We start from the raw sequence: 25,122 nt of genomic DNA on the forward strand, positions 1-25,122 counted from the left end.
AAGAAATCACATTGTCATCTTTCCCCAAAGAGTGTTACAGAGACAATGTCACTTGGGACCACTGTTAACCACTTGGGTAAAATAGGCGTGCTTTAATTTTCTGGAAACTAAAGCTGAATAAAATTGTTTCCTTAAGGAAACTAAGGAATGTCCATGTATTAACCTCTAAATTATATTTATATAATTAACTTTATTAAAGATAAAAGCCATTATAAATGTCCATTCCACAATTATTTAAGCTTTCTCTACCTTCTTGATTTTTTTTTCATTAAATGTAGATTTTTTTTTTAACTACTTTACCTTTCTGCTATAAGGATTACTGATTACTAGCTTGGTGTCATCTGAGCCAGATAAAATATATTCTCCAGTGTCATTCCAACAGATTGTATTAACCTAAAAGGGAAGCAAAGAAAGAAATATGAGCAAATTAGGCAAAGGGAGATTGCGATATTTCACTTACCTGACGGTACAAAATTCATAGCATTAAGAAGGTTATTATTACAATAAAAAGCACTTAAGTTTCTTTATTGAAAAAAAAAAAACCAGACTTCTGGTTAGTAATTATACACATATAAAGACTAGAAGTTACCACACCATGCTAACAAGTAAAAAAAATGAACAAACTGCACAATCAAAATTCCTATTACGTCCCTTGGAGCAGTAACGACATAGGAACACTGTTTCTACCAAAATGAAGTGACAGGACAGACTGGCATGGTGCGGCAAATTCAAGTCCTAGACACTGCACTCTCCCAATGCAGAGTGGAAACGGCCCAAGTCTGGGTCCCTGCCACCCACGTGGGAGACCCAAATGGAGTTCTCGGCTTCTGGCTTTAGTCCGGCCCAGTCCAGTCCTGGTTCCTGGGACCATCTGCGGGTGAACCAGCAGATGTAAGATCTTTCTCTGTTCTCCCTCCCTCCATGTTGCTCTTCTGTCAAATAACTCAATCTTCAGAAAGAAATAGAGAATGAGAGCAATAGATTAATACAGAAGCTTGGCTTACTGGAAGAGAATGTAGAAACCTCTGCGGGAAGCAGTGTCACAGCAAGCTCTGCACTGTGACTGAGGAATTGGGGGAGGCCCCAAAGGACAACTCTGATTATTAAAACCTACAAGGGGAGTGGATTATGTGAAGGTCCATATTGCTTTAACTCCAGGGCCTCTAGAGGCTCTCACAGTAAATTCCAGAGAAAAATACCCTGTGTTTCAAGCAGGATAAAGGGACAAGGAGTCATTTTGAAACCCACTAATCTATTACACTTACTAAGGTCTGCCGTCAACAGAAGCTGTTCAACCACAGCTTAACCTACAAGGATGTGCAGAGCCTTACGGACCTGCTCCAGCCTGCCCACCTCCAGCCCACTTGCCCACTCTCTCCCGGGTAAGAAGGCGGGGAGGCAATGAAAACTCACAGTGAGGTTCACAGGCCAGACACAGGGTCACTGAGAGTCAGGGATCCGTGGGCTGGCACTGTGTCGTAGCAAATTAAACCACTACCCGCAGGGCTGGCATCCCATAGGGACATCGGTTCCAGTCCTTGCTGCTACACTTCCATTCCAGCCACGTACAAAAAGTCTGGGAAAAGCAGAAGATAGTCCAGGGTTGTGGGCCCTGCAACCCACGTAGGAGACCTGGAAGAAGCTCCTGACTCTGGCCTGGCTCAGGAGCGGCTGTTGTGGCCACTTGGGGAGTAATCCAGCAATGGAAGATATTTCTCACTCTCTGCATCTCTCCCTCTCTGTGTAACTTTTTCAAATAAATAAAATAAATTTTTTAAAATAAAAGATACAGAGATCTAGAAACAAAATGATAAAATACTACCTCATTAATTATATATTTCTCCAAGATTTATTTGTATCTGTTCCATTTATCTGGTCTATCATCCAGTCTTAAGGGAAGAAAAATCACAAGAAACACTAAAAGACAAAAACTACACTTTGAAGGTACAGGACAGGCATCAGCACGAAACACACCAGGACTCCTGGAGCTTCCAGACTGGGGCTGTGAACAACTAACATGAACCTGCTAAGGGCTCCAATGGACCAATTCAACAGCACGAAAGGGCAAGCACAAAGATGGAAATTCTAAGAACGAATGAAAAAGAGTTGTAACAAAACTGGAGAATGCTTCTGATGTGATATGAGCACCCTGGACATGGCCGAGGGAAGAAATCTCCAACGTCAGGAACACATCAATAGGAACCTCCCAAACAAAACAAAGACTGGAGCACAGAGGAACAGCCCAGGATGTGGGAAACTTAGAACAGGTGTAACTACGGGCGATGGAAATACCAGAAGGGGAAGAAACAGGGAAGAGAACATCTGGAACAATAATGACAGAATTTCTCCCAAACTAATGTCACAAACCAAACCAGATTCAGAAAAGGTCAGGGAACATTCAGAATAAACAGCCAAAGACTTTACTAGGCTATCATGTTTAAGCTACAGAAAATCAAAGATAAGGAAAGTATCTTGAAGGAAACCAATGGAACCAGGGAAGCCTTTAGCTACAGAGGAACAAAACTACATGAGCATTGTCCTCAGAAAGCATAAACAAGGAGAGCACAATAAAATGTTTAAAGCACTGAGAGAAAAATGTATAATCCAGAATTCTTTACCCTGAAAAACTATATTTCAAAATAGGAGAAATAAACATTTTCTCAGCCAAACACACACTGAGGAAATTTCTAAGAACCACTTCCCACAAATGTAGACCAGATATCTGGATCTGCACAAAGGAGTATGCCACAGGAGGAATAAGTAACGGAACTGCACTTAACTAATCTAAAAGATCAGTTATTGTTGTTAATATGCTAATAGCAAAAGCACATTCAATTATGGTTGCTTATAAATACACCACATAAAAGAATACACTTATATGTATTCTTACAAATCAGTGAAATGAATGAGAGCAATAATACAAGGTATAAGAAGGAAGACTCAGGACTATCTTATGTACGCTACCTTGCAATTGGTACAATTACTTGAAAGAAAGTTAACTTGGTTTAGTTGGACATACACATTACAAACTATAATTAGTTTGTATTAAAGTTTTCTCCCCAGCCGCAGGCAGCTGCCTAAGTTGCCTTGTACCTAGGCAAATATTACCCTGCTGGGAGACAAGTGGCCAATAATGGTGGGAATTCTGGACCTGGTTAATGTCCAATTTTTGTTAGCTATACCAATGTTAGCATAGTTGATTTTTATGTGTTTGTTTATTTATTTATTCTTTAAAAAATAAGTGTGGAAGGCAGGAATTCTGAGAACTCTGGGCCGGGACATGCCACACTGGCCCTCAGGTGGGGTGAGGGGCAGCAGACTGCCAAGGGTAGTGGGACCTGAGGACTGACTAGAGTGAGAGCAAATTAGGATATTTGAAAGGGAAGAAATTATTTCTGGGGTCGTCCACAGACCAGGCCACTGCACTCGCAGGTAGGCAAGGGAGCTGAGACAAAGTGGTTTAGAGCTGATAAATTGAGGGCATGTCTGAGTCAGGCCTAGGCACCCCTGACATGGGAGCCTGGGTTGGGCTAACAGCATTACCTGCCGCCCGCTGGTGCTTGCATCAGGCTGGTGGGCATGCCTGAGTGGGCTAGGCCAGAGTACCCACCCTTAAGTGTCAGAGCAGGAAGTGCACAATGTCAGGCTGGGCCACAGCACCACCAGAACATGAGAGAACAAGATCTGGGGACACATTCTGTAGGGGACTTGTGGTCCCACACATCACAGGATGTGGTCCAACCTTGGAGTGCATGTATCAGGACTGGGCCTCCTCAGTTGCTAATGCCTGTGTCGTGCAGGTCTAGATACACATGGGGGGCATGATGGCCAGCAAATCTTGGCCAGTAGAGGACATCAACAGCCTCGTCAGAGGATGGAAAGCAGGACAGGCTGGACAATTCCGGCAACCCTCTGCAGCTTGTTCCTGGGTCTGTGGATGCACTAAGGTGGACTTTGCCAACCAGTAGACCTTGGCAAGATTTTCTCAACCTTGGAGCAACAAAGCTGACACCATCTCAGGGCTACTGCAACCACCGGGGAATAGCCTCGGAACACTCTTCCCCACACAGGGGTCTCTAAGATGACATCAAATGACTATCTTCCATCCCTGGGTACTGACAGTGTGACAGCAAAAAATAGCCCTCTCCCCTTCCTCCCGTGCGGACGCAGGAAGACAAAAAAAAAACCCTGACATTTGTCCCACCCACCATCCTACACACCTGACCCTCCCCATCCTAATCAAAGGTTCACATGGGCATGCATCTCTCTCGACTACATAAACAATATTAAAAACAATAAAATAAAGAAAAAGAGCCAAATTACTAATGCTGGAGGTGAGAAAAGGGAATCACAAGGGGCCCTAAAAGGAAGAATTCTCTTCCCCAGCTGTCTGATAACCCAGACACACTGGACTAACTCACTAATTCCAGGAATGATGCAATCCGCCAAACCTTCACACTAGATCAAGGATCTAAACAAGACCACGTCCACTCAGCAAATGGAACTAGTGCCAGCTCTGTGGCACAGGGCGTTAAGCTGCTACCTGCAACACAGGCAACTCAGTGCACATCGGTTCAAATTCTGGCTGTTGCACTTCGGATTCAGCTACCTGCTTCTGAGCCAAGCAAAGCAAGCAGCGGCCAATGGCCAGGGTACTTGGGCCCTAGTACCCACGTGGAAGACGGAGCTGAGGCTTCTGGCTCCTAGTTTCAGCCCAGCCACAGCCACAGCTATTGTGGCCATTTAGGTGGAAAACCAGTAGATGAGATGGAAGACCCCCCCACACACACCTCTCTAACTTTACTTTTCAAATAAATAAATCTTTAAGATTAAAAAAAAAAAAAAAAAAGGTAGAAGAAGCTGTCTGCAGTGCCAGCATCCCACACAGGTGCAGGTTCTATCCCAGTTTCCCATTTCCAGTCAGATTTCCTGCTTATGGACTGGGAAAGTAGAAAAGGATGGCTCGAGTCCTTGGCCCCTGGCACCCACAAGGGAGACTCAGGAAGCTCCTGGCTCCTGCCTTCAGACTAGCTCAGCTCTAGTCATTCTGGCCATTTTGGGAATGAACCAGTAGATGAAAGATCTCTCTCTCTCTCTTTTCTCTATAACTCTGCCTTTCAAAATAACAAAATAAAAATAAAAATCACACTGTACTATTTTTTTAAAAAAGAATAGAATTACTGATTAATCTTTTGAAATAACATGCACTTTTGATAACCTAAACACAATGAACTAATCCAGTAATTCCTTCAATGACACAATCTGCCAACATTAACAAAAGCGTAAGTAAGCCAGCTGAACAGGACTATGCCTATTAGAAGAATGGAATTAACAGTTAAGAACCTTTCCAAACAGGAAGTACAAAGCCCAGGTGGATTTGCTGGCAAAGGTTACTGCAGGTTAAAAGAAATTATTCCAGTTGTCTACAATCTCTGAGAAGAGATGCAGAGGGAATATTTCCTAATGCAGCCTATGAACCCATCATTAACCTAATAACAAAACCACACAGACATTACAAGAAAACTATAATTCAGTGTCTCTCATGGACATGGATACAAAAACCTCCAATAAAATATCAGCAAATCAAACTGAGCGATGCGTAACAAGATTCATACACCACAACCAACTGGTTTTCTTCCAGCCATACAAAGCCAATTCAACATCAATAAACCGAAGAAGAATCATCATCAACAGATGCAGAAAAAGTATCTGACCACATCTAACATCCATTGGTGACTGATTTAAAAAGCAAATTAGGAACAAACTACATATGTCAACTCAATAAACAATTTCTACAAAAACCCTATAATCATCATACTTAACAGAGAGAAACTAGGGGCCTGCCACCAGAATTAGGAACACAACACATCTTTTTTTAACACTGTACTCCTGGAAGCTCTCATGAACACATTAAGACAAGAAAAGGTATGTAGATTCGGAAATAAGAAGTCAAACCTTTACTCACATATGCAAACATGATCAAACTAGGAAATACAAAGACAAAAATACTTCTGGGACAAGTGATGACAGCCACATAACAGGTAAAGGTTAATAAACAAAAGTCAGTTGTTTTCTTATATAGCGATGGAGAAGAATTTTAAATACAAAAATCCATAACTTTTACATTGCAAAATTTATATAAATATAATACTTTATGTACAGGATCCCTGAAGAAAACTACCAAACTGTCAAAGAAGTAACTTTATAGGGAGCTATTCCATGTTAAGGAAGCTTCAATGTTTTCAAGATGTTAATTCTTTCCATCCTGGTACACAGACTCGGTGAATTCCAATTAAAATCCCCTCAAGTTCTGTAGATATCAACAAATATATTCCAGGTCTCCATGTAGGTACAGGCCATCCACCATGGCCATCCTCACGTAGCATATCGAGGTACAACAGGTTCACACTTGGTTCTGGCTCTTGACGCTCACTTCCTGTTATTGCAAACCCTGAGTGTCAGCGGTAATGGTCCAAGTAACTGGGACCCTGCCATTCATGTGGGAAATACGAAATGAATTTCCAGATCCTGGCTTCTGCCCAGCCCAGCTCCAGCTGCTCTGGGCGTCTGAGGAATGAACCAGCACACGGGAGCACTCTTTCCTCTCAGATACATTAACACTAATAACTTTAACCATAATACGATGCTGTGCTTCACCGATGTCTACAGTCTCTGAGAAATGACTATTACATCTAGAGAGATGCGCTCAGAGACCTCACAGAGCAGTGAATGAGGGAAACCTTTTAAAGGTTAGAAAACTGATCGGTGCTTCAAACATTCTTGCATATACTCTTCTATATTTTCATGTAAAGCTTTATTCTCCCAATTTACTAGTTACTCATGATCTCTTTTTTAAATTCTGGGGCAATTTACCAAACTTTAAATACTGAAGTCCCTTTTAGTTCATACAGAATTAACTATTACTTACACAGCCATCATGCACATTTAGGGTTGCTTCAAGTTTTAATCTTTGGATAAATTCTCTTCTTCCTGTTTAAAAAAAGAGAGAGAGAGAGAGAGATAAACAAACCACACAATCTATGCTGAGGAAAGTCTAACACTTGAAGAGCCCCGGGCCTAGCTAAGCAAGGCAAATGCTGGCTCCAACTCCAGCTCCGCCACTTATAAACTGAGCGACACTCAGCAAATTAACTTCCAGGGGCTTCATTTCCCTGCAAGAATATCAACTTCATGTGGCTAATGTAAGAATTCAATGATTGAAGGACAGAAAAGGCTTAGCAGAACCTGAACCACAGTGAACATCCAACAGCTCTTCATTCATCCACTCATTCAATGAGCGTACTGAGTACACTCCTCCAGGTAGCATTCCAGGAGCTAGAAATACAACAGTAAGATGAAGCAAGATCTCCACCCTCTGTGATAGGAGATATATACACCAGGTCAGGAGCCAGCACTGTGGCACAGCTCGATAAGCCGCTCTGTGCAACACTGGCTTGAGTCTTGGTTGCTCCACTTCCAATCCAGCTCCCTGCTGCTGTGCTGGAAAAGCAGCACGAGACAGCCCAAACCCCGGGCCCCAGCCACACACATGGGCGACTCTGATGGAATTTTGGGCCCCCGGCTTTAGCTTGAACCAGTCCTGGCCATTGTGGCTGCCTGCAGAGCAAACCAGCCAACGAAGAGCTTCTAAGAACATCAACAAGTCAGTAAAGTTCTTCTTCAATCAGATGATGCATAATTAACTTTCAAATCTGATTTATAGCTTTAAAAATATGCTAACTACACCACACAGATAAAAAGTTTGACAAAATTATTTTTGGCCAAATATAAGCTTGGCAATCCTGCCAAATTACAGAATGAAAATAAAAAACAAAGCAGTAAACTAACAAGTAACAGCAATCAGAACTCATTAAAACACTGAATATTAAGAAACATTTCTTGTCCCCAATTTCTAAAGTCTAGATTTGACAATCTGGCTCTGGTCATACTGGTCTGGAGAACATGAGATGTTTAACTTGAGGGAATACCTGAGATCTGTACATCTGATCTCCAGTAAATGACGCAATCAAAAACTCCTGAAAAGCATTTTTCTATGTGACTCCGGAGATAAAACTATCCAATCCACACATCCCACAGAGTGTGCTTCTATAAGCTAAAAAACAACATAGGTAAAAACTAAGTTTCCGAATGCTATTAAAAACCATGATGGGTCCGGCCTATTTGCAAATCTACCCAATTAGCCCGCCACAGTTCTGCAGTTGATGGCAGGAGACACAAGACTCCTCGGAGGCAAAGGGTTTTACTGTCCACAGCAAAGCAGCCACTGTGCACTTCAGGGTCCACACTGGGCCCTTCTGTCTCAGGGTCCAGGCAATGTAACAAGTTGAGCCACTGCCAACACGGGCATCCCATATGGGCGCAGGTTCAAGTCCAACTGCTCCACTTGTGATCTAGCTTCCTGTTAACGACTTGGGAAGAGCAGTGAGGAGATGATCCAAGCATTCAGACCCCTGCCACACATGTGGGGACACCCAGAAGGAGCCCCTGGCTCCTTGTTTCTACTTGGCCCAGTCTCAGCCAGCAGGTGGCAAAATCTCCATCCCTCCCTCCCTCTCTCTCGGTAACTTTTTCAAATAAATCAATCAATAAATCTTTTAAAAAATAAAACAGTTCTCTATGTACCTGAAAGATTCTTTAAAGTTATTACTGGATAAAAAGAGACAATTAAAAAAAAAAAAAACTATAACTTCGAGTCTTCCTGGTCAGAGAAAAAATGACAGGCTACTTAGCAACACTAAGGAGAGATGGAAAGGCACTTTCACAAAATTCTGACTTTGCTTTACCTAGCCCTTCTGTCCTCAGAGATACTATCCAATGTCAAACTTCCCAGTCAGCTACATAGGCTGCTTTCCCTAGTTCATCCCTGGGTCTTCACTTTTCTGAACTGTCCTTCAGTTCATTTAGATTGTTACAATGAAATATTTTAGACTGGGTATCAAATAAGAAATTTGCTTCTCATAGTACAGGAGGCTAGGGAAGCCAAGATTAAGGAACCAACAGGCTCAGAGCCTGGGGAGGGTCTCTCCTTCATAAAGCACCTTCCTGCTACACCCTCAGATGGCAGGAGCGAACAAACTAGCTTTTGTAATGCATTAACTTTCTTGGTGAGGGTGCCAACCTCGTGAGCCAATTAATCTCGCTATCAGCGCTCAGGGAACAAGGATTTGCATGGACAGTTCTGGAGCACGTGGACATCCCAATCACAGCAGTCTCTGCTGTCCCACCTCCCCTGGGTTTTGTCTGCAAACATCTTGGCTGATCAGCAAATCCAATCATCTTTTCAAAGCCACATTTTTTATGACCTATCAGTCAACTGCTTTCTTCTTGAAAGCAACTTTCATCTTTGGCAGAGGATGAGGTGGCTACCACTTAACATCTTAAAGAAAACAGCAAAAATTAAAATAAAAGCCAAAAGCCCACATGGCAAAGAGATAATTCAGAATCTCTGGAAACCCTGGCCACAGGCAGTCACCAGCCCTTTTGATGAATTCCCACCAAGTTCTCAAAACAGACAGTGAGAACAGAGACTCTAGAAAGCCCTTGTCTGGGAGAGCACAGGGATGAGACGTCACTCGTGATTCAGGCCATTCTCCCAGAGAAGCCAAAGCTGGAAGCCACCGACGGAAACCCTGCAAAGCAGGGTCTGCACAAAGAAAAGCAGAAAACCCTCACAGTCCTGCTTCACAGTCCCACTGCACCCAGGGAGGGGCACAAACCGCCCGTCCTCCAGGTAGGGGTGGGGATCCCCAAACATCCCTCCCAGCAAACTTCCAATGAACAAACACTGGAAAAAAAAAAAAAAGGTAGTTCTGAAATGTGTCAACTTGGTTAGAATTACTATTTCCGGGCCCGGCGCCATGGCCTAGCGGCTAGAGTTCTCGCCTTGACCGTGCCGGGATCCCATATGGGTACTGGTTCTAATCCTGGCAGCTCCACTTCCCATACAGCTCCCTGCTTGTGGCCTGGGAAAGCAGTCAAGGACGGCCCGATGCTTGGGATCCTGCACCCATGTGGGAGACCTGGAGGAGCTCCTGGCTCCTGGTTTTGGATCAGCACAGTACCAGCTGTTGAGCTCACTTGGGGAGTGAATCATCAGATGGCAAATCTTTCCCTCTCTGTCTCCTCCTCTCTGTATATCTGACTTTGCAATAAAAATAAATAAATCTGAAAAAAAAATTACTATTTCCCAGGATTGCTTCCACACAGGTTTCTGGTAGAGATGGGTCACCAAGCACTTCTCCACAGTATCTGCGGGCAGAAGCAACAGCCACCCTGGACCGTAAGCTCCGAAGGCAGGAGCAGAAGGCCGTGCAATTCACAGCTCACACACATTACTGCTTATCCGCAGCCATACCTTGTTGGAATGAGATGTACTTTGTTGGAACAAGCTGCAGCTAAGCCTGTCTCACTTTTCACTGGATCCCCTTTTGCCTCCTTAAATATCGTGCTAACTGCTTATCTGCTGCTGTGCATTCGGTCAGCAAACGATGCTGACTTTTCCCCCAGAATAGCTACATCGGTAATGCTGTAGTCAGTGAGAACTGACAAGGATTCCGTGTCCCAGGAGGATCCAACTCACGTTCCTGCGTTCAGGCCTGCCCATACTTCCCCACCTTAACAATTCCTTCCCTTCCCAACTGCCATGTGGATGTCAGGCCCTAGATTCAGATACGAAGCAAACAGCCTCACAAAGCCTATTTAATGAGTTCCCACAATTATAGAAAGATAACTCCCTATAGCACATCGGTGTGCTTCCATTTATCTGAGTAATAACCCCATTCCTCAGCTAGATGCTCTGAATTCAGAACAGAAGGAATCACCTTCACCCTAATAAAGAACACATATTAAAAAGCGCACAGTGCAGTACAGTGAAGGCACCGCCATGGCACTGTGGGACCTGGTTCAATGCCCACCTCCAGCCCGACGCCCGCGTCCTGCAATGCAGACTGGCAGGCAGCGGGCAGTGACTCAAGTCATTAGATTCCCTGCCACCAAGGGGAGGACCTGGACTAAGCTCCCGGCTTCTCTCATCAGCTTGGCTCTGCCCCAGCTCTCGAGAAGCATTTGTGGAGTTAACCACAGAATGAGAGCTTTCTCTACCTCTCAAATAAATAAAAATCAAAAATCCACAGCTCACAATGTACTTACCAGTGAATGACTGAATGCTTCCCACATAAAAGCAGGAACAAGTCAATGATGCCCACCTCAACACTACAATTAAATATACAGAAAGTTCTGGCCAATGCAAACCCAAGAAACTAAACCCACACAGACTGGATACAAAGAAGCAAAGCTGCTTCTTTCAGAAAGTGACATTACTGTCTACATACAGCTTCCCCAGGAATACACCTGAAAAAATTATTTGAACTACTAATGCAGTTCAGCAAGGTCACAGGTTACATAATCAATATAAAAAATCACATTTTCATATTATGAACATGTAGAAGCTGAATTTAAAATCAGTATTATTTATAATTGCTCTGAAAAAAAATAAACATTAAGGCACAAATTTAACAGCACATGTTAAGGATTTATAGCCTGATAATTATATAATGGTGATGAAAAAAATCAAAGCCCAAAATAAATAAGACAGATGTACCATGTTCATGGAGAGGAAACGCAGCATGGCAATGCTATCAGCAACCCCATCTCCACCCATCCAGAGAAAACCTCTAATCTAATCAATACCTGTGAGACTCTGGGGAAGTTATCTGGAGATACGGACAATCTCATCCTAAAAATCACATGAAAAGGAACAGGATCTAGAATATCTCAAACAATGTTGAAAAAGAATCAAGTGTGAGCAGTCACTCTACTCCAATGTGAAAAGCTACAGGCAGTGTTAAACCTCTGCCCACAACGTGAGCATCCCACATTAGAGAGCTGGTTTTGAATCCAGCTGCTCCTGTCCTGATCCAACCCCCTGCTGACGCACCTAGGAAGTCAGCAATGACAGCCCAAGCTCTTGCCCCTACCACCTGCGTGGGACACCCCTATGGAGTTCTTCATTCCTGGTTTTGCCTGCGCCAGCCGCAGCCACTATTTCCCTTCGAGGAGTGAACCAGCAAGCCAGCAGATGAAAGAGCTCTTCATCCCCCCCCCCTTTCTCTATCATTCTTTCAAATAAATAAATCTTTAAAAAAAAAAAGGGGAGGGGCTGGTACAATAGCGTAGCTGTTAAAAAGTCCTCGCCCTCAATGCACCAGGATCCCATATGGGCATGGGATCTAATCCCGGCGGCCCCAATTCCCATCCAGCTCCCTGCCTGTTGCCTGGGAATGCAATTGAGGACGGCCCAAAGCTTTGGAACCCTGCACCCACATGGGAGACCTGGGAGAGGCTCCTGGCTTCAGATTGGCTCAGCTCCAGCCGTTGCGGCCGCCTAGGGAGTGAACCATCGAACAGAAGATCTTCCTCTCTGCTTCCTCCTCTTTGCAAGACACGGTTTTTACAGAGGAACAGATACCACAGATCAAATGAACTGAGAATTACAAATATTATATACTCAAATGATTTGTCAATGTTGTAACAGCAATTCAATGAAAGAAATATAGTCTTGGCAATAAATGAAGCTGCAGTAAATGGACATCCAAAGTAACCAAAATGAACATCAGCCTAAACCTCACACCTCATAAAAAAAATTAACTCAAAGCAAACCCTGCACATAAAACAAGAGAAAGGAGTCACATGCTATACTACTGGCCCACAGTAAAAAAGCATACACTATTGATACATCCAACAATCTGGATGGGTTTCAACAGAAGTAAGTCGTTACTAAAAGTCAATTTCAGGGACATGGCGCTATGGCTCAAATGGCTAAATCCTCCCCTCACAAGAGCCAGGATCCCATATGGGTTTAAAGTTTGCAACTCTGCTGCTCCACTTCCCATCCAGCTCCCTGCTTGTGGCCTGGGAAAGCAGTCAAGAACAGCACAAAGCCTTGGGACCCTGCAACCGCATTGGAGACCCAGAAGAAGCTCCTGGCTCCTGGCTCTGGATCAGCTCAGCTCTGGCCATTGTGGCCATCTGCAGAGTGAACCAGTGGAGGAAAGATCTTTCTCTGTGTCTTTCCTTGCTCTATTAATCTGCCTAAGTAAAATAAATCTCAAAGGAAAAGGTGAAGGGTAGGAAAGGGAAAAGAAGAAAAGATTTACTTCTTTGAAAGAGCTTCAGGGAGAAAGAGGTTTTTTCCAACCGGTCACTCCTCCAATGGCTCCAATAACCAGGGTTGCCCAGAGTGAAGCTAGGAGCCTGGAGCTCCAACTGGGTCTCCTATGTGGGCAACAGGGGCACAGCACTTAGGCCCTCTTCCACTGCTTTCCCAGACATGGTAGCAAAGAGCTGGCTCGAAAGTGGAGCAGCCAGGATACAGTCCAACCCTCCTACAGGATGCTGGCATTGCAGGCAGCTGCCTCATCTGCTATGCTACACTGCCAGCCCTTCTTTTCTGTGCATCGATCACACAAATTAAAATACATTCATTAGGGGCCCGGCGCGGTGGCGCAAGTGGTTAAGGTCCTCGCCTTGCATGCCCGGGATCCCATATGGGCGCCGGTTCTAATCCTGGTGGCCCCGCTTCCCATCCAGCTCCCTGCCTGTGGCCCGGGAAAGCAGTCGAGATCAGCCCAAAGCCTTGGGACCCTGCACCCATGTGGGAGACCCAGAAGAGGCTCCTGGCTTCAGATCAGCATAGCATCAGCCGTTGCGCTCACTCGGACGGAAGATCTTCCTCTCTGTCTCTCCTCTCTGTATATCTGCCTTTCCAATAAAAAAAATAATAAAAATAAATCTTAAAAAAAATACATTCATTAAAGTGAACATTACTCTTTTTAAATTGATTTAAACTATTTGGTAATCACATTGTAATAAAAGCATATGCCCACAAAAATAAATATATGTAACACTAGTGAAGAATGAATTACAAATTATTTCTTCTTTTTTCAAACATCTCTATATAAATGCTACTACTTCTTGTATTTTTTTTAAGATTTACTCATTTATTTGAAAGTAAGAGTCATGGTAAGGGAGAAAAAAATCTTTTTTAAAAAGGCTTAATTTATTTTTATTGAAAAGGCAGATTTACTGTAGATTTACAGAGAGGTGATGCAGATAGAAAGATCTTTTATCCACTGGTTCACTCACCAAATGGTTACAACAGCTGGAGCTGAGCTGATATGAAACCAGGAGCCAGGAGCTTCTTTTGGGTCTCCCATGTGGGTGCAGGGTCCCAAAGCTTTAGGCTATTCTCTACTGCTTTCCCAGGACACAGGCAGGGAGCTGAACAGGAAGCAGAGCTGCCAGCACATGAGCTGGCACCCCACATGGGATCCCAGAACATGAAGGTGGAGGATTAGCCAGCTGAGCTATCACCCCAGGCCTGACAGAAATCTTCCACCAGCTAGTTCACTTCCTCAAGTAGCCATAACAGTCAGTACTGAGCCAGGCTGAACCAGGAGGACCATCTTTCAGGTCGCCCACATACAGGTGGCAGCCTCCCAAATACCTGGACCATCTTCCACTGCCTTCCTCAGGCCATTAGCAGGTAACTGTATCACGAGACAGCAGCCAGGGTTCAGACTGATGTGGATATGGGATGCTGGCATCACGGGCCGTAGCTTTACCTGCCGGCAACAATGACTGCCCACGCATTCAGAGAAGACGTTACCGTCTGAAGTCCTGGCTCCAGGATTCATGGGATCTCTTTGTATTACTACTTATAACTGCTGTACATATTTTTTAAACGTTTATTTATTTTTATTTGAAAGCTAAATTCACAGAGAGACAGACAGAACCTCCACCCACTGGTTTGCTCCGCAATGGCCACAACAGATGAGCTGAGCAAATCCAAAGCCAGAAACCTCTTCCAGGTTTCCCCTGTGGGCACTGGGACACAGGGACCTGAGCCGTCCTCCACTGCCTTCCCTGGCCACAAGCAGGGAGCTGGATGCAAAGTGCAGCAGCTAGGACCAAAACTGGTATCTATGTAGGATATTGGAGCCTCAAGCAGAGAACTGACCTGCCAAGCCACCACCCCAGCCCCACAACTATATACCATCTTATAACAGAAATTTTTCTTAAGTATAAAAATAAAATTTTTCCACAAAAAACTATTACATTTATCAAGCCTTCAAGAAAAAATAATTTCAATTCTATACAAACTCTTTAGATAAGCAGCCCTTTCCAACTAATTTCTGAGACTGGCATTATCCTGATACCAAAACTGGATAAAAAATATTATAAGAAAGTACTCTCCGGTATCTTTTATGAACACAGATAAAATATTCTGACAATGTATGTACAGGATGATGTATCATAAACTAAATGTGATACTGAGGCCTTGTTGGGGCTTTTAACTGACCGGATCTTTACTCTGTTAGACCTATCTTCAGACCATAGAAGGTCTCCCCAAGAGGCCACTGAACTTTTCTGGACAATAAGACGCTGAACTTTATGCTAGGCATGTGTTTGCAAGCAATGAATCTCAACTGAACTTGAACTATGGTTATGCAACAAGGTGGAGGAATCCACCATGGGGGGAGGGGTATGGGAGGGGTGGCGGAATCCCCAGCGCCTATAAAACTGTACTACATAATACAATGTAAGCAACAATAAAAAAAAATAAATAAAAACATAAAAAAAAAAGAAAAAATAAACTAAATGGACTCAGGCCAGGAATGGAATTTGACTCAACACAAAGTGGCCAATCCACATGTTAATAATAACAGTCAATGACAGTAAAATCATTTCAACAGACACAGAAAAAAAACTTCTCAAAATCCAACAGCCACAAACCTAGGAATAGAAAGTAATATTCTTGAATCTGATATATATATATAAAAAAAGCATCCACAAAAACCTTCCAGCTAGGACCAGCATGCTGTTTGCATCATCTGAGGAGTGAATCATGGAAAAATCTCTCTCCCTCCCTCTGTGATTCTGCCTTTTAAATAAATAAATACCTTAAAAAAAAAACTGTAAGAAAAATAACAGCTACCAGTGAAAGACAATGTTCCTCCTAAAACATGAATAAAACAAAGACATCCATGCTATTTCCATCCAATTCTATCAGAGTCTTGCCCAATACAATTACAAACAAACAGAAAATAGAGGTGAAAAGGACAAAATACTTGAAGAGGTGGCTGGAGTTGCCTGTGACACTGGTGTCACATGGGCACCCATTCTAACTGCTTCGCCTCTGATCCAGCTGCCTGGTAATGGCCCGGGAAAATCAGCAAGAGCTAGCCCAAGTACTGGGGTCCCTGCCACGATTTGGGAGATGGGGAAGAGGCTCCTGGCTGCTGGTTAGGGCGCCCAGCCCCAGCTGCTGCAGCCATCTGGAGAGCGCACCAGCAGATGGATCTCTCTGCCTCCAGCTCCCCTTCTCTCAATGTAAGTCTTCCAAACAAACAAAATATGGCGGCTGGGGACTTGCACTTGGTTTGACGCCCAAAGCACCTGGCTGAAGCCCAGGCTCTGCTACTGAGTCCAACCGCCTGTGAATGTGTGTCCTGGGAGGCAGCAGGTGCTACTGCACTGGGTCCCTGCACGCACACGGAACACCTGGACTGGCTTCCTGGCTCCCAGCTTTGTTACAGCCCACCCAGCCACTGCAGACACTGAAGGAAGGAACAAGCAGATGGGAGCTATTGCTCTGCCTCTCAAATAATTAAATTCATTTTTAAAGATGTACACTGACATAATCATCCATGTAAAATTCCAGAAGTTCTGAAAACTATTAGGAAATAAAAACTAAACCAGGGCCCGGCATGACAGCCTAGTGGCTAAAGTCCTCGTCTTGCACGCACCGGAATCCCATATGGGTGCCAGTTCTAATCCCGGTGGTCCCACTTCTCATCCAACTCCCTGCTGTGGCCTGGGGAAGTAGCAGAGCACGGTCCAAGCCTTGGGAACCTGCACTCACATGAGAGACCTGGAAGAGGCTTCTGGTTCCTAGCTTCAGATCAGCACAGCTCCGGCTGCTGCGGCTGCTTGGGGAGTAAATCAGTGAATGCAAGATCTTCCTGTCTCTCCTCCTCTCTGTATATCTGACTTTCCAATAAAAATAAAATGAATCTTTAAAAAGAAAAACTAAACTAGCAGATAGAAGACCTCTTTCTATCTCTCCTTCTCTAACTCTACCTTACAAATAAAGTGAAAATAAAAATATACAAGTGGTATGTCTGACTAAAAAGCAATTAAATATAATTTAAAAAAAAAAAAAAAGTAGAGCCTGGCACGATAGCATAGTGGTTAAAGTCCTTGCCTTGCATGTGCCGGGATCTCATATGGTCGCTGGTTCTAATCCCAGTGGTCCTGCTTCCCATCCAGCTCCCTGCTTGTGCCCTGGGAGAGCAGTCAAGGCGGCCCAAAGCCTTGGGACCCTGCACCTGTGTGAGAGATCTGGAAGAAGCTCCTGGCTTCAGATTGGCTCAGCTCCAGCTGTTGCAGTCGCTTGGGGAGTGAACCATCAGACGGAAAATCTTCCTCTCTGTATATCTGACTTTCCAATAAGAATACATAAATCTTTTAAAAAATAAAAATTAAAAAATAAACTGCTGGTGGGTCTCAGGACGGGGCGTCTCATGCCTGGATCCCGGACGGCCGCCATGGGCACATGGTGAGCTGTCCTCCCCGGGCCTGCTGGGTTTCGGGGGCCGCTTCCTTCGGGGTGAGTAGACCGAGGGGGGGAGGCCTCCGGGACTGGGCAGGTCCGGGGCCCACCCGCCGCCTTCATGGGGCGGTGAATGGGATTTGGGAGGGGCGCGACCTTGGGCCTGGGTTATTTAAACCTCCAGCAGCCTCCTGGCAGCTGGTGGGTCTCAGGACGGGGCGTCTCATGCCTGGATCCCGGACGGCCGCCATGGGCACATGGTGAGCCGTCCTCCCCGGGCGGCCAGTGCGCCATTGGTGCCAGGCTCCGCCTGCTGGCCGCCCGGCTGGGGAGCTCTGGGGATTTGGTTCTTTGAGTTGCTGCTTAATTAGCTCCAGGTTGAACCCATTGTGCTTCTTGGACCTGAAACAGGCAGTAACTCTTCCTTAGCAAAACTTGTAATCATTAATAATGCTGAGCACCAAATACCAGTCATGCAGAAGCTATGGCTTGGGGCTTGCCCTACACAAGTAGCTCCAACAGTTGGCCAATGTGTCAACTGGTAATGGAACAGAGTAGATTAGGCACGACTGAGCAAACCTTAGCCCACAAGTAAAACTAGAAACCAGGAGGGAGCAGAGGTCATGCCGAGCTAGGCTCTTGTACCTGCTGGTCTGTGGGAGCCTGGGACGCTAAGCCACAGTGTCTAAGGCAGAGTTCGAGACAGGGGAGGGGCTGTGCCAAGCTGAGTCAGAGCATCCATTGGCAGGCATGTGATCTATGCCTGGGAACGGACCCGGTTGGGGAGCAAAGGGGACAACCCTAGCTGGGCTGAGGTTCCCACCAAGAGGCGCATGGCCTGGAAGGGGGCTGCGTTCTGATCTGGAAACAGTTGTAGTCTCCCTTGGCACAAGTGTGGACTGGGATTGGATGCACCGAACTAGGCCGGACCCCGACTCCCCCTGGTGTTCTGGAGGACCAGGGCAGATGTGGGATGGACTAGGCAGGGTCTCAAACCCCTACTGAGCCATGTGTGAGCCATACGTGGGTGTGGACAAACCATGGCTGGGCTGGAACATCCAACAGCAAGAACCAGATTGGGTTGAAGGCCAGTCAGGAAAAGCCACAGTTCCTGCTATGATAGGAGGTGGACTGAGTAGGGTTGGCTCATGGACCCACTGGTAAGCGTGAAACCTGGCATTGGGAGAGGTTCTGATGGAGGAGCCTGGGCAACTCCTCTGGCAGGACACAGACCCAGCAGATAAACGCAAGAAACATGATAGGAAACAGCCCAGAAAAGGCCATGGAAACCTACCCACTGGCATACAGTTGGCAGACGTGGGGGCAAGACCAGGCTGAATCTGTCCACATCATCCACTGGCAAATCCAGGCACCAGTGTGGGTCGAGCCAGGTTCGGTCGCAACAAAGACTAGTGCACATTATGGAATGCCGAGGTGAGGTTGCCTGTACCAGAAGGGACCGCAGCGCCCAACCAGCCTGAGAACAACAAAGGAAGTGGGCAGAGCTGGCAGGGGAATAAGGGAAGGTTCCTTTGCTGGACAGCTACTTCCGCAGGAGAGCATGGGCTGGGATGGGGGCAGACCAGACTAGGCAGAGCTACCACACCTGTGCGCCTCATGTGGACTAGATCAGGGAAAAGCCAGGCTGGGCGGATTATTCCTACTGGTGCAAACAAAATTAAAGTGGGCGAGGTTTGTTTGGGCAGCATCAACTGGAATCTGGGAGTGGGAGAGGCCTGGGAGGGAAATAGTGGGCTCATCCCTCTTGGGTTACCACTTCCACGGGAGGACATAAAACTAAGACAGCGGCTGGGGTGGAATGGGATGTGGGACAGACTGGATTACTGCTACACTTACTGGCAAACCAGGGTAGGGGGTGGGCCTGGTGGGGGTTATTGTGGGTCGCTCCAACCTAGGCTACAGCTCCCGCTGGTTTATGTGAGGGCCAAGTATGTGCTGGGCAGAACCAGACTGGACTGCAACACCCATTGGTTCCAGTGGAAGTCGGGAGTGAAAACAGAACCAACCCAGGAATTGCAACCACCAGCTGATTGGAGCGATGGACGGTGCCAGGCCCTGTACTTGTTAGCACATACAAGAAGTTTCTTTGGAGATCTTCCTAATCTAAATGCTGGACTCAGAACCCTAACGAAGAAAAGAGAGAAGACAGAACAGGTCAACCAACCATCTAAGCTATGATGGACTATGTCAATCAGTGGATTTTTCAAAGACCTCATAGTGCTTGGAGCGGCAAGATTGACAGCGATTCATAACTGTTGCAATATCAAAACCACTTGAGCAAGAACCTCAGAGCATGCCCTACACCCGGGACTTGGGGAGGGTGGGAAATTGGGTGGGCCTTCTCCCTTAATACCCCCCTTTTAAACATGAAGGTAACAATATGGAAAACATATTAGTATTATCCACTTTCCTGTAGCCCTTGAACCTTCTTACCCTAATTAACTATGTATAGAATGTCAAAATAAAATTTATTAATAAGAAAAAAAAAAATAAAAATAAACTGCTACTGGAAACAAAATATTTCAGGATGGGCTGGTATTGTGGCATAACAGGTAGAGCTGATGCTTGCAATGCTGGCATCCCATACAGGCTGTCAGTTTAAGTCCCAGCTGCTTCATTCTCCAACCAGCTTCCTGCTGATGCAACTGGGAAATCAGGGGAGGATGGCTCAAGCCCTTGGGCCCCTGCATCCCCTCGGGATACCCTGAAGAAACTCCTGACTCTTGGTGTCAGACTGGCCCAGTTCAAGTCTTGGCAGCCATTTGGGGAACAAACTGGCAGCTGAAGATCTCTCTGTGTCTCTCCCTAACTGTACCGTTCAAATAAATAACCAATCTACGTGGAAACAGAGAGGAACAGAATAATCACAACAGCACGGACAAGAGAAGGAGCAATACCACAGGTAGACAAGTTCAAAGAAACAGACTGGCAGTTACACTCCCTGTAGAAATATGACCTGTACCAGCTGAGGAAGACACCCAGATCAATGCAGTGTGGCTGAGAAATTGATTTACACATATAAGGCCAGTGGATTCTTTCCACAAACGGAAAAGGATAGTCCATTCACAAACAGTGCTAGATGAATTTCATGTTCATAAGCAAAGAAATGAAATGTGATCCTTCTGCCACACAATAAGTAAAAAGTAAATTGTTCATGGGCCTAAGTATAAGCAGTTAACCAGAAAATTTTCAAGAAGAAAAATAGTTATAAATTTTGTGACCTTGGATTAAAATCTTAACACACAATGCATATTAACTATGAAAGAGCCTGTTAGGAAAAGACACAAACAGGGAGAGAACCATTGTAGAACACCCATCTTCCTAAGGATCTGTACCAAAAACATATAAAAACTCCTTCCAATATTAAAAAGATACACCTAAACACATAACCAATGTATACAGATGACAAAAGTCACAAGCAATCATTAGTGAAATGCAAATGAAAGCAACAGTCCTCAGGCCAGTGCTGTGACACAGCAGGTAAAGCCATCGCCTGTGACACCAGCATCTCCTGTCGGCACCAGTTCCAGTCCCAGCTGTTCTCACACACTCCCTGCTAATGTGGCTGGGAACACAGAAAAAAACTGTCCAGTTACCTGGATCCCTCCCCACCTCCCGGAATGGGATACCAGAATGGATTCAACTGGTCCAGTCAGTCCTTGTAACCATTTGGGAAAAGAACCAAAGGACGGAAGATCTCTCTAACTCAGCCTTTCAAATAAATCAATATATTTTTTTTAAAGATAAACCTTTATGCACCTCCCCCAAAGGCTAAAATAAGGAACATTCCTTACACCAAATGCTGAGAAAGTTGAGCAAGTCAAATTGGAAGTCTCGGACACGACTGGTGGCAATGCAGTGCGGTAGAAGCATTTTAGAAAACAGCCAGGCAGCTGCTTATAAACACTCATCAAACAACGCAGCGACCCCACTGTCAGGATTACTCACGTGAGGATTTAAAAGCGCCACACTCTAGTTATTTTTTCCAAAGTGCAAATAGTTTTGCTATTTATATCTTCTTTTCAGCCATCAGTGTTAAAAACTTCTCAATTTGCTTCACACACTTGTGAATACTATCCCCTCTAACCCTGAAGTCAGTAACACTCACAAGCACTAAGCAACAACACCACACAGTCTGGACCACAGTCTAGACCTGGGTATTTACTGGATCAACATCAGTATTTTAAAGAACATGAAGAGTCCGAAAATAAAATGTACTCCATCTAGTAAAGAAAATTCACATCTAAAAATGTTTTATTTTAGCTGTGTGTATTGTGGGATGCCATGTCAACATATTTTTTCTGTACATCATAGTCAAAATGCATATATTTTTTAAAAAATAGCAGTGTAAAATACCACTATAGCACTGTAACATTTTGTAGAAGTTCTATGTTACCAGAAGCTTCTGGAGTTCCTGGGCACTCTCAATTTATATCAAAATTTTAAAAATGTCCATAGCAGACCTATCGTGTCTATGGCTGTTAATACACATAACATCAGATCTCCTGAAGTGACTGTCAGCACATCCTATTCCATGTTTGTTATATCTGAGTTCTTTTTCACCACTAAAATTGCACCGCTTAAAATCTGTACTGACATCCCGAAACTAAAAACAAAAGTTCCAGTAGCTTTCTCCAGGGACTACAAGAAGACAGAAGACAAACCTTCTAGAACATACTGCAACCTGGCAACACACCACTCAGGCTCTATCATTCAGAATACAAGTGCAGCCATAACACACTGAGGGTAATTTACAACAAAGGTATCCATTTCCAAACATACGGACTTGTAATGGTGTTCAAAGGAAGGAGTTCCACACTCCACACAGGAAGACTTCTCAGGCTCCAGCAAAAAACGCTCACTGGCTGACTAATCATAATTTGAGCATTATTACATTATAGCAAACAATTCTCTTAAAGTTCCTTAAAATTACTTCATCAAACCCATCTCTTAATTAAGAAGGGTATTTCAAGGTGTAGGCAGTTCTGTCCCAAAGAAGAGAAATAAAGAGTAGAAATGAGAAATGTATAGAAATAACTGTTTCTTTTATAAAGAATGTTTATCTGGGGCAAGGATAAGAGGGCAGCAGGTTAAGCAGCCACCTGCAAAGCTAGTCCTTGTCCCAGCTGTTCCACTTCCCATCCAGCTCCCTGCTACCGTGCCGGTGACGTCAACTGAGGATGGTCAAACTGCTTTGGCCCCTGCACCCAAAGCTGGATACCTAGAAACCCCTGGTTTCAGCCCAGCCCAGCCCAGCCCAGCCCAGCCCAGCCCAGATAGCCCAGCCTAGCCCAACCCAGCCCTGCCTTTTCTATTTGCAGAGTGAATCAGCATATGTAAGCGTTCTCTCTCTCTCTCTCTCTCTCTCTCTCTCTCTCTCTCTTTAAACCTGCCTTTCAAATAAATAAATCCTTTTTAAAAAGCATGTTTGTTTTTTAAAACTTTACAAAATAGAAATGAAATATGTAATTATATTATAACAAGCACTAAATTCCAAAAGCACATTGCAGCTAGTATACAAGATGGACTTGGATTCTTACAACAAAAAGAAATGTTTTTAAAGCGACTCTGGAATTCAGATCAAGTTCACAAAACCTTGAAACCTGACTAGCTTTTGAATCCACGTGAGTCTACAGTAGCACTCTACTGGACCAGGGAAGCCTGCGGACTTCAGTCATAAACACACACATCTCCTCGATAAATAACACAAGAAATTACTGAAATCCATTCCCAGAACACACAAAAAGGTTGTATACACTATAATTTTGTTTTATGTGAAAAGAGGTATTTAATCGACTTCAATACAAAACTTGAATCCAACTGTGTATCCTTCTGACACTTAGAAACAAGAAGAGTGTTTCCGATTTCAGGAATTTTACCAATTCTGGAATACCCTGTACAAGTCGAGCATCTCTAACTTTGTTCTTATGATTTATTTATTATTTTAATTAGAAAAGTAAGTCAGATTTACAGGGAAGAGAGAGAGAAAGGCCTTCCACCCACTGGCACAACCCCCAAGCGGCCACAACTGCCAGAGCTGAGCTGATCTAAAGGCAGGAGCCTCTTCCAGACCTCCCACACGCACACAGACAGGGCCCGGCCCCAAGGCTCTGGGCCGTCCTCAACTGCTTTCCCAAGCCATAAGCAGGGAGCTGGACGGGAAGTAGAGCATCTGGGACCTGAACCGGCGCTCATATAGGATACCAGTGCTTGTAAGGTGAGGATGTAGCCACTGAGTCATCGTGCTGGGTCATACACAAAACTTTCTGAACATAAACATGGCACACATACAAAAAGAGTATCACATTCTGGAACATTTCAGATTTGCAGAACGAGGATACTCAATCTGTATAACCTACAGTAAAAAAAAATTTTAAATGTGTTACCAGCAATATCTTTCCACTCATTCCATCTCAATTTTTCTGTAATTTAGCAGTAATTCGTTATCAGAAATGCAAACAGAAATACATCAGCATTTCATTCAAGCTACAAAGCAATTACAACACCTACATGTTGAAGTGTTGAAAGCAATTTCCTACCTAAAATCTTCAGAGTTGGAATTCATATTTTAAAAGGAAGGCATTGCCATACGCATTTGACCCGGCGGTTCAAGCACTGGTCAGTCCCATAGGAGAGCACCCTGGGCTCAGGCCCGTCCAGCACTAAGCCAGCCTCCCACAGGCCAGCGGGTCAGTCCATAGGAGAGCACCCTGGGCTCAGGCCCGTCCAGCACTAAGCCAGCCTCCCACAGGCCAGCGGGTCAGTCCATAGGAGAGCACCCTGGGCTCAGGCCCGTCCAGCACTAAGCCAGCCTCCCACAGGCCAGCGGGTCAGTCCATAGGAGAGCACCCTGGGCTCAGGCCCGTCCAGCACTAAGCCAGCCTCCCACAGGCCAGTGGCTGTGCCCAGGTGCACCTAGTTGGAGTCCCACTCCCAGCTTCCAGCTGGCCCCGCCTGGGAATGAACCAACAGATGGGCACTCCAGCTGCCTGTGCCTGTCAAAAATGCGTGCTTATTACACCCTGACATTCATGGTCTTTTTTCTTCACGAGGTGCCTTTTCCAGGAACTTGCTGAAGACACCCCACAAGCACAGCTAAGACACAGAGCTTTTAATCACAAAACTTCTTCTACCAAAATTATGTTTTGATTCCATTTTCCACAAACTGTTAAGAAGTAAGAAGTACCATTAGATGCTGTGTAATAACTTAAAAGACACACTGGATCTATTTTTACTGCCATGGAAGGATCTCTAACATGTAGTGTAAAAAAAGCAAGTAGCCAAGCAGTGCTCCCACGGGACACAGGAGGCTCAGATCTGTCACCCACAGCTGCACCTTCTCTACCTCTTCACACACAGACGCACTTGCAGAACATAAAGGAAAACATCCTGAAGATTATTCAGGAAACAGAAGGCCTCTGAGGGCAGGGGCGTGAAGCAGCAACGGAACAGATCACAGGGATTTCGCC

General features: G+C 44.8%; 1 protein-coding gene across 12 annotated transcripts in view; it reads right to left on the reverse strand.

Moving 5' to 3' along the window:
• Positions 1-25,122, reverse strand: part of DCAF6 (DDB1 and CUL4 associated factor 6) — a 110,807-nt gene that overhangs the window by 84,197 nt on the left and 1,488 nt on the right. For 11 of the 12 annotated variants that reach the window (XM_040987547.1, XM_040987559.1, XM_040987557.1 and 8 more), the window contains exons 2-3: positions 6,929-6,990; positions 301-393 (exon numbers count right to left, since the gene is read on the reverse strand). In XM_040987547.1, the coding sequence (XP_040843481.1) occupies positions 301-393; positions 6,929-6,990 (155 nt within the window). The remainder of the gene's footprint in view (positions 1-300; positions 394-6,928; positions 6,991-25,122) is intronic. The other variant, XM_040987549.1, reaches the window with a different exon arrangement.

This window comes from Ochotona curzoniae, unplaced genomic scaffold (genome assembly GCF_017591425.1).
Source record: "Ochotona curzoniae isolate NIBS_2020 unplaced genomic scaffold, NIBS_Ocur_1.0 contig_4754, whole genome shotgun sequence".
Lineage (NCBI taxonomy): Eukaryota > Metazoa > Chordata > Mammalia > Lagomorpha > Ochotonidae > Ochotona > Ochotona curzoniae.